This window comes from Scardinius erythrophthalmus (genome assembly GCF_964197995.2).
Source record: "Scardinius erythrophthalmus genome assembly, chromosome: 10".
In the NCBI taxonomy this organism is placed as follows: Eukaryota; Metazoa; Chordata; class Actinopteri; order Cypriniformes; family Leuciscidae; genus Scardinius; species Scardinius erythrophthalmus.
Genome location: NC_138230.1, coordinates 8,020,586 through 8,036,629, shown reverse-complemented (window position 1 = coordinate 8,036,629; position 16,044 = coordinate 8,020,586). Strand labels below are relative to the sequence as shown.

General features: G+C 35.3%; 1 protein-coding gene across 5 annotated transcripts in view; it reads right to left on the bottom strand.

Annotated features, from left to right (window-relative positions):
- The window catches only part of LOC308697503 (histone deacetylase 9-B), a 30,866-nt gene extending 15,653 nt beyond the window's left edge, over positions 1 to 15,213 (bottom strand). For 2 of the 5 annotated variants that reach the window (XR_014030946.1, XM_081376803.1), the window contains exons 1-5: positions 14,675 to 15,002; positions 8,924 to 9,135; positions 4,532 to 4,700; positions 3,504 to 3,624; positions 3,253 to 3,374 (exon numbers count right to left, since the gene is read on the bottom strand). Coding sequence is in view for 4 of the 5 variants with exons in the window: in XM_081376803.1 (XP_081232929.1) it covers positions 3,253 to 3,374; positions 3,504 to 3,624; positions 4,532 to 4,700; positions 8,924 to 9,135; positions 14,675 to 14,765 (715 nt within the window). In the remaining variant the exon portion in view is untranslated. Of the gene's footprint in view, positions 1 to 3,252; positions 3,375 to 3,503; positions 3,625 to 4,531; positions 4,701 to 8,869; positions 9,136 to 14,674 lie in introns of all 5 variants that reach the window. The other 3 variants (XM_081376801.1, XM_081376800.1, XM_081376802.1) reach the window with 3 other exon arrangements.
- Positions 15,214 to 16,044: the final 831 nt, after the last annotated feature.

The following is a 16,044-nucleotide window of genomic DNA, read 5'->3' as shown; positions in this document are numbered from 1 at the left end:
GGTCAAATGCGCACAACGACCATCCTGAACATTCGCAACCATGCGACCCAAAGCCACCTACGCCCCCAGGACGAGTTAACCTCTGTTCTGATTAGGGGCCCGAGAGCCGTCCCGTCCTGAGGAACCCCTCGGTCCGGCCCGGATCTCTTCTCTACAACCCCTCCGCTGGGTAATTGTTTGCAAACCTTCGCACCGGCCGCCCCGGGGGACACAGCGGGCACAAGCGTGGTCATTCTCACCATACTGACCCTAAAGCTAAACAGGGTCACTCACCGGCCCCATTCAGCTCTGCCCACAGGCCACCGGGCTCAGTGACATGCTCAGTTGACCCTTGACCCCAGTGATTAAATATCGGCCAGATTCATCTGCAAACATTTAGGCAGTGTCACCTCCGCCGAGCCCCCGTGACACTCCTGCAATGCTGTCAGATTCTGCACGAGCTCGGAGCAAGAACACACATCAGGGCACTGAGCTCTGTTACAAAACACAATCGGCACCCTACCTAGACAGCAGCGAAATTATGCTGCATTTACGGCAAACAAACTAAAAACATCCATCCATTTGGTCAAACAAACTAATGATGCACAAAGGGTTTTAGGAACAAAGGTTTTATGGACACTTCATTAAAGACCAGATCACTTTGAACGAACGTTCTGTTAACGTTACTGGACGTTTGTTCATAACGTTGAGAAAGTTTGCACTGCAAAAAAAGTATTTTTGCGCTGTTTTCCATTACAAATATTTAAAAATCTTAAATCAAGATGCATTTACTTGAGAAGGAAAACATCAAAATTAAGTGAGTTTATGCTAAAAATATGAAAAATATATCTGTCAGTGGGGTAAGAAAAATAATCGTTTTCTCATTGAATTAAGTGTATTTTTTCTAACCCCACTGGCAGATTAACCATAAACTCACTTAATTTACCATAAACTCACCATATTATACCATATTATTAACCATAAACTCACTTAATTTACCATAAACTCACCATATTATACCATATTATTAACCACAAACTCACTTAATTTACCATAAACTCACCATATTATACCATATTATTAACCATAAACTCACTTAGTTTACCATAAACTCACCATATTATACGATATTATCAACCATAAACTCACTTAATTTACCATAAACTCACCATATTATACCATATTATTAACCACAAACTCACTTAATTTACCATAAACTCACCATATTATACCATATTAACCATAAACTCACCATATTATACCATATTATTAACCATAAACTCACTTAATTTACCATAAACTCACCATATTATACCATATTAACCATAAACTCACCATATTATACCATATTAACCATAAACTCACCATATTATACCATATTATTAACCACAAACTCACTTAATTTACCATAAACTCACCATATTATACCATATTAACCATAAACTCACCATATTATACCATATTAACCATAAACTCACCATATTATACCATATTATTAACCATAAACTCACTTAATTTACCATAAACTCACCATATTATACCATATTATTAACCATAAACTTACTTAATTTACCATAAACTCACCATATTATACCATATTATTAACCACAAACTCACTTAATTTACCATAAACTCACCATATTATACCATATTAACCATAAACTCACCATATTATACCATATTATCCATAAACTCACCATATTATACCATATTATTAACCATAAACTCACTTAATTTACCATAAACTCACCATATTATACCATATTATTAACCATATTATTAACCATAAACTCACCATATTATACCATATTATTAACCATAAACTCACTTAATTTACCATAAACTCACCATATTATACCATATTATCCATAAACTCACCATATTATACCATATTATTAACCATAAACTCACTTAATTTACCATAAACTCACCATATTATACCATATTATTAACCATATTATTAACCATAAACTCACCATATTATACCATATTATTAACCATAAACTCACTTAATTTACCATAAACTCACCATATTATACCATATTATTAACCATAAACTCACCATATTATACCATATTATTAACCATAAACTCACTTAATTTACCATAAACTCACCATATTATACCATATTAACCATAAACTCACTTAATTTACCATAAACTCACCATATTATACCATATTAACCATAAACTCACTTAATTTACCATAAACTCACCATATTATACCATATTATTAACCACAAACTCACTTAATTTACCATAAACTCACCATATTATACCATATTAACCATAAACTCACCATATTATACCATATTAACCATAAACTCACCATATTATACCATATTATCCATAAACTCACCATATTATACCATATTATTAACCATAAACTCACTTAATTTACCATAAACTCACCATATTATACCATATTATTAACCATAAACTCACCATATTATACCATATTATTAACCATAAACTCACTTAATTTACCATAAACTCACCATATTATACCATATTATTAACCATAAACTCACCATATTATACCATATTATTAACCATAAACTCACTTAATTTACCATAAACTCACCATATTATACCATATTAACCATAAACTCACCATATTATACCATATTATTAACCACAAACTCACTTAATTTACCATAAACTCACCATATTATACCATATTAACCATAAACTCACTTAATTTACCATAAACTCACCATATTATACGATATTATTAACCATAAACTCACTTAATTTACCATAAACTCACTTAATTTACCATAAACTCACCATATTATACCATATTATTAACCATAAATTCACTTAATTTTGATATATTCCTCAGAAAATAAGACTTAAGTAATTTTGCTTCTCAAGTATTTTGATTTAAGAATGTTTAGATATTTGTACTGGAAAACAAGACAAATGAATGTGTTTAGGTCCATTATATACAGTATATATAACATTGCATTGTTAGTTAAGCAAGAACGCTAATGGCAAACATTCTACATGCTGCCTATGTAGGTAGTAAACAGCAAGGCAGCTCACTATAATCAAACTGAGCCGTTAGCAATAATATACAAAACACATCGACTTACAGTATTTAAGCCTTCAGAATAAAATCAAATTTAAGAAGCATTAGTTGTGACAAAACCACACACACTTCCCATCAGAGACCCAAACCTGAAGGCCTCCAAACGTGTCTCAGATTATACTGATTTGGTAAGGATCATAGGACAGGATTCTTCAGCGTGACCTCTGAACTCTGACCTACCAGTCTTCCTGAGAGGGAAGTCCTCTCTGTAGTCCAGGCCAGAGGTCAGAGGGTATTTGAAGGTGGGCGGAGTCTCTCCTAGAGGAGGGGAGCTCTGTTCTGCCGGACCCGGGTGGGCGGAGCTGTGGTGACATCATGAGAGCGCGTTACACTTTTCATACTTTTGATTCCACTCACATTCTATTCTATTTTGTTAAACACTCACATGGAAAAGAAGTCTAAAGTGCAGAATAAGGAGGGTGATGATGTACCTGTACCACAGTTTAGAGCGGCTGAGAGGGTAACCGGCGCCGGACACAGACGGGTCTTTAGCCGATTTACTCATCAGAAAGTCGTGCAGTTTCTGACGGACTTCAGTACTTGCCATCGCACCTGCGGAAAACATGTTAGAAACTTAATTAAAGTCAGCCTATATGTGACTCTTAATATGTAATGGATATATAATTAATATGGAACTGATGTGAAATTTCCTTTTTTTATATATGTAGCTACCTAATATTTATTTTTAAATAATTAAATAAATGTATAATTCATTTTCTTTTATATATGTATTTAATATATATTCAAATAAAAGTATGTATTTTCAATTTAATTGTTCATATTTCTGTTTTATTTAAAAAAAAAATATATATTTATTCTTGTAATCAAGCCCTTTCAAATATCTCATTAACTCAAGCAAACAGTAATTTTCTATAATTTTACATTTTAATATATAAATATATCTATTAATTATTTTTATAATTTAAATATAATATTTAAATAATTATTCTATTATTAATATAATAAAGAAGATTGAATATGATATAGTTATATTATTAAAATGTATTAATTAAACATTTATTTAATATATATTAGTCTAATAGTTTTCCTTGCAATTCAGTAATTTAAAAGATCTCATTTTTTTGCGTGCTATCTCTATTCTAAGTATGCTTGAAAATAAAATTTGATATTGTTAAAAGTTTTGTTCAGGTGTCTTAATATAAGCCATAATATTTGTATATAATGAATTCAGTGCATTTTTATTATTTGATTTTCTCACTCCACTCAAGTTACATGTGCAACTCAGAAAGGAGAGACATGTGCAGAAACAGCGTCACCTAGTGGTGAATCAAACCATTTTCCAATAGTTTCTGGACATAACAAACAGTAGTCATTATTCATTTGCAAGTGTATAGCCTAAAGAAAAAACTATAGGGGCAATTTGGGGAATTCTGAACTGAAAGTGGGAAAGACTGAGCGCGACTGTCAGGGAAGGGTTGTTCTGCTAGCGTTTGCTCACTCTCTTTAGATCGCTCCTTCCGTCTGTGGTGCTGGAGTTTGTGTGTTTCTCTCCTGTGCAGCTCCTTCTCGTCCTCTCGCACCTCCTCTCTCTCCTCCTCACACACCAGCCGACGCTCCTCAGCGAACACCTCCTGCTGCTGCCGTAGAGTTAACAGAGCTTGCTGGAGCTGAAAACACAGATGAACCCGACATGTGCACAGGGTTAAAGAACATGGCTGATGCTGATATTTAGAGATCAAACTGACTTCAGATTTGATATACTGGCGATACACTGCAAAAATGCTTTTCTTACTTAGAATCTTTGTTTCAAGTCCAAATATCTAAAAATTCTTAAATCAAGAAGCATTTACTGAAGTAAGAAGTAAAATGACAAGAAATTATATTTTGTTTTCTGGGGCAAAAAATCTAAATCAAGTGAGTTTTTGCTTAAAATGATCTGCCAATGGGGTAAGCAGAAACCCCATTCCCATTTGAATTAAGATTATTCTTCTTGTTTTCCATTGGAATTAAGATATCATTTTTCTATGTCATTTTACTTCTCTAGCAAATGCTTCTTGATTTGTAGATATTTGGACTGCATGGAAACAAGTCAAAAATACTAAGTAAGAAAAGCATTTTTGCAGTGTATACAGTGTCCCCAAGAAGTATTTGGACATTTAGTGCACACTCAATGTATTAATGTAGTATTAAATAACAAATATGAATATGAACCCAAAAAAATATTATTTTTTTTGCATTGTGACCATCATCTCCCATCTCCTTCACATCACAACCAGAGCATTATTTGCACTGACTCCCATCTGCATCTTAATGCACTGCATCTTAAATGTACTTTAACTTTAATCTGTGCATATACACTGATGAGCCAAAACATTACGACCACATGCCCAACACACGGTCGCCGGTTTGAGGTTTGTCCCTCCTTGGACACTGTAGGTAAATTCTCAACACTGCTGATTGGGAGCAACACACAAGTCTTGTCGTTTCAGAGATACTCTGACCCAGTCGCCTTGCTATAATCTGGCCCTTATCAAAATGTCTCATATCTTTCATAAGAAAAAACAATCCAAAGCACTCGAGTATTAGCTTTTAGAAAAATATAAAAAGCCTTTATTATTTCACGACTTAGATTTTAAAATGCCAATAAGCCTTCATCAGGGTGTCTCATTTCTTTATTCCTGCCCATTTCCAACACATTGATTATGAAAACTGATTGTTTGCTTGAGTATTTTCTCCTTAAAACTGCAGTGAACCAAAGACAGTCTCAAAAACACGCTTTGAAATCGCTAGTGTTTCAGATTAAAGTGTGATCCACAACGAGTGGATCTCTGAGCTGAGTGAGTGAGTGGAGGCGGGGCTCATTTGCATATTCATAGAACCGCATATACTAAATGAGGCAAGGGTGTCGAGTTACATTCAAGCTATTTTAAGGAAAAAACTTTTGAATATGTCATATTGGTGATCAAAGGGGGGTTTTAAGAGATCAAATTATTGACTACAGGGGGACTTTAATATATGGCCTTGTTAGGAGATGTCACCTGTGACCGGTCATAATGTTTTGGCTCTTATTGCTATTTGCACTTCTGGCTAGATGCTTCTGTACTTCATTGGCTTTGTACTGTACTCTGCACATTGACTCAATCTAAATCTAATTTATCAGAAAACATACTTTTCAAACTAAACATGCAAAACTTTTAAAGATTAAGATTAAAAGTCACTGAAAATGAAATAGTGCAGATAACCATTACTTTTAATATTTTGTGACTTACTTTTGTGGTCCAATTTGAACTATTCTGCATGTACGCACTCATTCAAAGCTTCACACACACACACTGAGGTAATGAGATCAGCTGAGCATCTCTGACTAAATCGATTGGTTTCCTGCAGGTCAGACAAGTGACCTTAAACCCCACTGACCTGCTTCAGAAAGGAAGATCAGCTTCATCCGATCTACAAATATCTGACACAAACAGAGTCTTGATTTGACTAATGAACGGACTAACGGCATCATTTCAGTGGGTGGAGTTTGCTCTAATGAAAACAGAGCTTTATACAGATACGTCACATTGTCGTCATTGCATGTAACTTCCTGGTATCCTCACACAGATAACAAGTAACCAGTATTTACTAGTATTTTTAGCAGGGATAAACTTGCACACACTGCAAAATTATTTTCTTCCTCAGCAAAATTCGTCCACTACAAATATCTAAACATTCTTAAATCAAGATTTATCATTTACAATCATTTACTCGAGATACAAAATTATGTAAAATGTGTAAAAAGTCTCTTTTTTTTGCTGAAGACAAGCACAAATATCTGCCAATAGGGTCAGAAAAATGAACTGAATTACATTTATTTATTTCTCTCACCCTACTGATTGATATTTGTTCTTATTTTAAGCATAAAATCACTTCATTTTGATACATTTTTTCACAACAGGACATAATATCTTAAGAAATGTTGCATCTCAAGTAAATGTATGTTTAGATATTTATACTGGAAAACATAAAAGTACATAAAAATACCAAGTGAGAAAATAAGTTTTTCAGGGTTGGTGATTTTTCTATCACTTTTGTTTAACCATTTATGATTATCCTTTCTAAACAGTATGATAACTGCAAAGTTTGCATATTTATTTGCAGTGTGTGGTTTTTCCATCTGGGGTCACAGTAAATAAAGGCTGATTCCCATCTAACAAAATTATGTGTAACACTATTTTAAGGTGGCGTAGTTACACGTTACTACATAGTAATAACAGTTAATTATGCATAATTACAAGCAACTAACCCTAAACCTAACCCTAACCCTAACCGTAACTCTACAGTAAGTACATGTATTTAATTAATATTACTCATTATTTGAGTGGGCACAATGTAACTAGTTCAGTCACCTTAAAATGAAGTGTAACCAAATTATGTTCAAAGAACGTTTTGTGAACGTTCCCATTAAGTTATGAAAACGTTATTTGAACATTTTCTCTGAACGTTCAAAATGTTCAGTTTTTCAAATGTTTTTTAAAAAAAATGTTAAAGAGGCCATATGTCCTTTCTCATGGTCTTGATTTTGTTTTTGGGCTCTACTAGAATAGGTTTACATGCTTGAATGATCAAAAAACACATTATTTTCCCATATTCTCCATTGTTGCAGCCCCTCTCTTCCCAGTCTGCCAGTAACGCTCTGTTTAGTTCCTGTCTCTATGAAGCCCCTCCTTCTGAAAAGCTCAATGTGCTCTGATTGGTCGGATGAACCAGTGTGTTGTGACTGGTCAACCATTGGTCAACGCCCCTTACCATAACCGCCAGTTTCAACACACTACTAACTAACTCAACCAGGCCCCGCCCCTTTATTCTGCGTATAATTATTTAAATGAGGAATACTGTGACGTGTTTGTTCCCGGAAGTAAACTCAAGACTACAATGGAGGCGTTTCAGGGAGTTCAGAAACAGTAGGCGCGTTTCCATTACCCTTCAAATTGCCCAAATTGAAATTGCGAATTGAAAATACGCCCAATGGAAACACGTCAATTTCGCAAAAAAAAAAAAAACGCTCGCATGAGGTGGTTTTTCAGGCAATTCGAAAAATAAATATTTCACAATGGAAACAGTTTTTAGAAACTGCAATAGAAACAGTTTTTGCGCATTTACAGGTCACCTGACGTAGATGATGCGGCATGTTTGGACAGAATACGAGACAGAGTTCTTTATTAAATTCATATAAGATAAAATAATTACGGGAATACTGGATTCTAAACCACAAAGAAATGCAACAATCAAGACCTCGAAGCAGAACTGAGTGAGAAACACCCAGAAACACATCATATGAGCCGCTCTCAAGTATAAGGGTCTTTCCTTGCCATTAATGATTGGATAACACACATACGTCTCCTTCCATTAATAACAATGGCCAGTGCAGTGTCTGGGATAAACATAAACCTACCAACGTCTGTTGCCATGATTTTTGGAATGACTTATCACGAGAGGAAAAAAGAAGTTTTAGTCGCATAACATCGTTTTTTTGTCGACATTTAGAAAAAAATCGCAAAAGTTTTGTGCAAATCTGTAATGGAAATGCGCCTACTGACACGGATATAGAGACTAACTCTTTTTTGCAGACTTTTTTCATGCTCAAACAGCAACATTACACAGAAAGATGAACATGTGTTTATATATATAGCATAATGGGTCCCCGTCATTGGGAACATTACATTTTATCATTTCACAAACAATGTTCAATGAACATTCTGAAGCAAGTAGTAAAAAATGTTAGTAAAATATTCAGGTAAAACTGTTCAGAAAGACAAAAAAAAAAGTGCCTTGAACAATGTCTTAATAATACCTTTGAGAGAACCGTGACAAAGTTGTGGGAAGCTTCCCTGTTAGATGGTTGTACCTTGATGTGCTCCTCGAGCTGGGCCTGATGCTGTCTCAGCAGGTTCTGGTGCTGTTTCTGGAACTCAGAGATGAGCAGCTGTTTCTGGATCTGCTGCTGTCTCTGGATCAGAAGCAGCTCGCGCTGTAACTGCTTCTCCCAGTCATCCGAATCACGGTCCCAGTCCAACATGCTGACCTCAGATGTGCCCGACGCGGACAACCCCTCTGAATCTGAGAGAGAGAGACAGCGCAAATACTCTCAGCAAAGAGTGTCAAACTAGATTTAATGCAATAAAGCCACACTTGAGATTAGATAACTGTTTAGCTTTTCCAGTAACATGCTACTTTGCCCAAGTTTGATTCATTTCAGCCAAATGGTTTGTGGACAAGTACAGTTTAAATGCCTCAGTTTTACAGATCGCAAACTTATTTCTGAGACTAGCTCATTTGTGAAGGATTGCAGTGTTAGCTGCATGAAAATGACAAATTAAAACCCTTCTTTACGGTCTTTAAATAAACCCAAGGGCAATTACAGGCATAATCTACAGGGAGGGTCTTTTTATGGGGTCTGTTTCAAATGCCTTGTGCGTAAACACAGAGGTATTTCAACAACCCTCCCGTTCGAGGCCGAAATCTTATTTGAGCTCAATCTAAAGCGAGACACCGTGTGACTGTCATGTTTGAGAGGCACTTAATGTATTTTTACACAGGTGAAAAAAGGAAAGGCGTTCGGTGTAGTATATGTGTGTGTTTAGAGAGAGAATGATCTGGTCTCATGCCCTAAAAAAGCTGCGCTGTAAAAATGCGCTCGTAAACATGACCTTAATCTGCTGCTCCAATCTCCTCACTAATAAACCTATTACTGCATGAGCTGTTTTCTTTATAAAGCACACAGACACAACCATAAGCATGAGACAACAATGAGATAGACTTTCAGTTTCAGTATATACAGTATCTCAAATAGTTTCTTCGATGTCTCCTCCTGAGTTTCAGATGTATGGAAGCTCATTTCAGCACATGAGGACAAATATGCTTTGGGAAATTATGGTTATAAGATTAAAATTATGACATGAAAAAGTCGAAATGATGACATACCGAGTCATTATGACATAAGTTATTACGAGACAATAAGAAAAAAAAAATGACATGTTTCTTAATGTCATAATTACGATTTAGTATCTCATAATTTATACTTTTTATGCCACAATTATGACTTTTTATCTCATTATGACTTAGTATCTCATAATTTAAAATTATGTCATAATTTTGACATTTTGTGCATACATTTTGATTTAGTGTCATAATTTTGTCTTTTTATGTCATAATTTTTTTGTTTTCGCTATTATGACTTTTATGTGATAGTTATGACTTGTATGCCATTATTTCCTCATAATTATGACTTATTATGTCATAATTTTGACTTTGTATGTGATAGTTGTGACTTATTGTCACAACTATCTTAGTATGTCACAATTGTGTAACTTAGTATGTCACAATTGTGACTGTTATCTCATTTTTATGCCATAACTTTATGTGATAATTGACTTAGTCATACATTCGATTTTATCTCAATTGTGACTATGCCACAACTGTGACTTTTATCTCATATTCTTTTCATTTTTATGCCATAATTATTACCTTTTTATCATTATTATTACTGTCTCTCATGATTTTGATGTCATATGACTTAATTTCATAGTTATGACTTAGTATGACAATTTCGACTATATCTCATGTCATGATTATGATTTAAGTGTGTCATAAATTTGACATTTAGGCCTATTTCATAATGTTTACTTATGTCATAATTCTGACTTTTTATCTTATAATTTTAGTATGTCAAAATTGACTTTTTATGTCATAATTATGATTCTTTTTTGGTTACATTTTATTTTGATGGTCCACTTTAGACATTCTACTAACTGTACGTAACTTTGAAACCACACGTTACCTAGCAGTCATTATAGTACTACTAGACTCTAGTAAACTGTTAGGTTAGGGTTGGGTGTTAGTAGCTAGCAGAATGACTAAAGTGGACCATCGAAATAAAGGTTTTTGTTTTTTTTATGTGGCTGAAATTGGACTTCTATAAGAGATCTCAATGATGTGCTGGGGTTTGACAAGATATCAAAGTCTGGGATCTTAATATGAACTCAATCTTCAATGATCAAACAATATGAGCTGCTCTCCACATTCATTTGATACTGCACTGTAGCTCTATACTCTAAATACTCTATACTTCGGTGCAATAAAACCTCCCTCTGGTCACACACAGTTATTCTTTGATGGTGGTTATGGGGGTAACCATGCAATAGGCGACGGTTGCATTCGACTCAGAATATCAGTATCACGTCCACGTTCTGGCGATGAAATAAAAACCGCCTCGTTGTGAAACCATCTCTTGCCACAGAGACTCCACCGGGCCCCCTGCCCAGAATACACAAACCACAAAAAGCACAGGCCACCAAAACAGAACCACAACACTGGCCAAAGGTGTCAATCGACACCAAAAATACTGCGGCATGTGCCTCTGAACGCAATAAAAGACACCCATGTGACGACTCTCAAAACCTTCACTTCAGAAACATCTCATCGTTTGTTTCTCCTGCTGTTATTAAAAAAACAGCGTGCGTTATAAATAAAGCCTTCCGGTATGTAGTTACGTGAGGAGTTAACTCAGACGGAACGATAACCAGGCCTAATCTTAGCATCCTAATGCCTTAAGCCCAAAATACGGTGGCTAAGAATAGTCAGGCTTGAAGTCAAGAGGCCAGAACATTCACCATGCAGCCGCGGGCAGCAAGGGAGAGCAGAGGGGTAAATAACTGCCCTCTCACGCCATTCCTAAAGCGGGACGCCGCTCACAAACACACCTGAGCACAACACAACACTGTCAAAAGATGTTCCCAGAAACGACAAATCAAGCATGAAGTAAACACGCATCCACCTGCTAAACACTGATTTCACTTGACAGCATTAGATTCTGCTTGGAAAATCTATTGATATTCACTATTCTTCAGTAAGTGAGAGTAAAGAATGTTACAAAAGATTTCTATTTCGAATAAATGCTGTTCTTTTGAACTTTCTATTTATTCAAAAAATCCTTTGAAAAGGTAGCAGTTTGCACAAAAAAATATGAAGTAGCACAACTAAATATTTATCAAATGTTTCGTGAGCATCAAATCAACATATTAGAATGATTTCTGAAGGATCATGTGACACTGAAGACTGGAGGGAGTAATGATGCTGAAAATCCAGCTTTGCAATGCAAGTTCAAAAGGAATGAATTTGGTTAGACGTTTGCACTTTTATGCGTATGCAAACAGTGTGTGACAATGGGGGTTGTGCTATCAATTTTACCTTCTTTGTGTGTACTTTCTCATCACCAGCCAAGTACATACATTTAGTGCATAGTATAGCCTAAATATGCTAAATGGCACGCACTTGGACAAGCTCTTATTCCCTGCAGAACGACTTCAGGTGTCTAAGAGAAACATTCTCCTCACAGTCGACACACATGCTAAAAACAGGAGTTGCACTGTTGAACTCTTACACTGCTAACTCATAGAGTTACCAACCTGGTAGATTAATAACTCTGTTTGGAAGCATACTGTACTGCTCTCACCGCAAATTTAATTTTTTATTTTTTTGTCTTGTTTTCCAGTAAAAATATCTAAAAATTATTGAATCAAGATTTACTTGAGAAGGAAAATTACATAGGCTAATATATTAATATCTTAAGCCATTTTGATTCTCAAGTAAATCTTGATTTAGGAATGTTAGATATTTGTACTGGGAAACAAGACAAACATGTTGAGTAAGATTTTGCATAAATACTTGGAATAAAAATGCTGGATGGGACTCAATGTGCAAATAATTGTGACAACACTTTAGCATGCAACTGATTAAAATGTTTATCATTGCACGATTCATTCTACTTTTTTAAATTACGCAACGCATAGGCAAAATGCAGTATACTGCACAGTATTTAGTAAGAAACATAAGCAAAAATGACTTTTTTTAGTCTATCTTCATGAAATAAATGAGGATACTATTGATCAGAGATCTGCAACCTGCTGCTGGATTTTAGCTGTAAAGGGCCTGACTAACGGATGAGTGTCTGGTGTTTATATACAACACCATCATGAGGAAACATGATGCGAATCATTTGATGTGAGTCATTTGCTTTTGTTAAATGAAACAATTGATTATTATGTGACATATGAAACTATCTGACATCTCAATATAGATTTGACCTGGTCAAGAGCTGTTGAATCTACGAATAGTCTGATGTGAAACTCTCAGTAACTCTCATCACAAGATAGAAAAAACTGAATACTGCAGAGATCTCGATATGAACTCAAACACTTCTCATCGACTTCTCCCAAGAGCACATGACCTGAGCTGCTTTTCACATTCATTTTAAAGCTCTATACTCTTACTATATGACAACTATTTGTGTGTAGCAACATTTGAGCAGCACAATTTAGGCTACCTGAGCTCCTCCTCACATGTGACAGACAGGCATACCTGATCATCTCCTTAATATCTCAATTGTTTCTGGTACACTGCAGAAAATGACTGTATTACTTAGTATTACGGATAATTATCTAAACATTTCTTTAATTAAGACACATTTACTTGATAATTAAAAGGGGGGAAAAGCGAATTCGGTTGTAGAATTCAGAAACCCTTATGTCGTTATTAGCGACACTGGTGGCCGTTAAGTGAACTGCAGACAGCCACTTACTGCTCGTGAACGCGCACAAGCCCTGATATACTCGCGTAACGGCGAAGTTATTTTTCGTTCTTGGCTTTATTAGTAAAAATAAGTTGGAAATACCTTTGCAGCAATACAGGCCTACTGTTAACGAACACCCTGACGCCGTCCACGCTGCTGACAGCGGTGTTTAGATGAGTAGCCTATGTGAATACATTCTGAGATCTTTCCTCTCAGTGACAAAAATAAACACAACAAAAATGACAGCGGTGAGAAAACAGCAAAGAGCATCTGCGATGTGGACATGTTTGCTCCAGTTCTGCAGTTCACAGGCATCATGTCGACAGATGAGGTAATGAAACATGGCACTTTGACATTACAGTACAGAATGGCTCTTTCATTATCCTGATCTGAACATTGGATAAGCATTCGTTTCATGTGGCACATAATGGGAGAGAGGCTCACATCCTTTTGATTTTCCCGGCAAAAACGTCCCGAGTCACAAGATGTCTCTTTTTTAAGTTTCATTTCAAGCTGTTCACACATTGTCAATAAAAAAAAAAAAACGATTAATGCATGAAACTTATTACATATAGCCCATTTAAAACAAGAACAAATATCTGCCAATGGTGTCAAACTGGTGAAAACTGGTTTTACTTTTCTTACCCCACTGGCAGATATTTGTTGTTGTTTTAAGCATAAACTCACAAAATTATTATAAATTTCTCAGAAAAAAAGACTTAAATCTTTTGTAATTTTGCTTCTCAAGTAAAAAAAATACTTTTTTAAAAATTAAAAACATCAGTAAAATTACTAAGCAAATAATTTGCATTATAGACAGATCTAATGGAGAGCAAATGAAGACTAACCACGTGCGTCTGAGGTTTTCACTTGACAAAATAGCTCGATACTGAACATCAACAACACATAATGTCTCTTGTAGAGAAACATCGATTTAAAGTTCTAATGATGGAATTCTCAGAGAAACATCTGAGATTATGTTGCTCATGTAGGTAAGCGTGCTCTGGGACGTGTGTTCAGGTGTCGTACCTGACCCGATGGCAGCGGCGTGTGTGTCCAGGCTTCTCCTCCTCCACTCTGCAGTGATGCTGGAGTCAGCTTCATAAATGGTCTGCAGCATAACTTGAGCTTCAGACCTCGGTCTCAGCGTCCCGGCTTCCTCTCCTTTGATCCGTCTCTCTCTTGCAGAGGGGTTCTGCTGTTTCCGGGTCTCTTCTGTGGTTTCTTCTAGCCGTCCCTGCTGAGTTTCATCAGGTAGATCAGTGAGGAGACGTCACAGGTGAGAACGTCAGCTCTGTTCCTGCCTCTCAACCTCTGTACAGGAAACTCTCTCTCTGTCTGTCTCACGCTTTCTCTCTCTGTTACTCTTCCTAACCGCGCGCTCTCTCTCTCTCTCTCTCTCTCTCTCTCTCTTTCTCTCGCTTAGGTGCCAAGAATAGCAGCAGGACCAGCCCAGGACAGAAATAGGCCGGGCCAGACCAGGGGAGTAGAGCAGCGGCCAGACGCTCAAAATAGCAACACAAAAACACAGCTGTCTGCCTTCATCTCTTCCCTGCGCACTCTCTCTCTCTCCTTTCATTTATCTCTGCATGGGTGAGTCGCATGAAGAAAACGACCAGCTCGTATTTCACCACAAAACCAAAAGAAAGGACCAGGCAACTAGGTTTAACGTCAAGAAAAGGAAGCCTGGAAGGAAATTAAGCACATTTCATCCTACTAAATTCTCATGACTGTGACTGTGAAAAAATATTACTGGTGTAACATGAGAAATGTTGAGACTCTCATTACTTTAATGCAAAAATAGCTTCTTTTTTTTTTGCTTCAACAAGAAAATTGATCAGTATTGTAATCTATTTTACAGTAAATAAAATAAAATTAAATGAAAAATATGAATTATATTGTAATTTATTTTATTTTATTATTGTAATTTAACATGAATTAAATTCAGTACACATTTTTGTACTTTATGATTGAAGCCATATATATATATATATATATATATATATATATATATATATATATATATATATATATATATACTGTATATATATATTCAATTTTCTGATATTGGAGCAATGAAAATTCTCATTCTCATAACTGTAATTTGTTAAAAAATATTCAAATTAAATCAATTGTAATATTATAAATATTAATGAAATTTAACTTTTTGTATTTTAATTCATTTTATTTTATTAGTGTAATTAAAATCAATCAAAATAAATTTAATACATATTTTGTACTTTATAATAGAAGCAATAGTAATGAAAATGATCATTTGTGAAGAAATATGGTTAGCTGTCACAATAATGTCACATTGCAATATATATATATATATATATATATATATAATTGTCTTATTTTGAATTAGAATTTTATTAAATTTCTTGATTTCTTTCTTT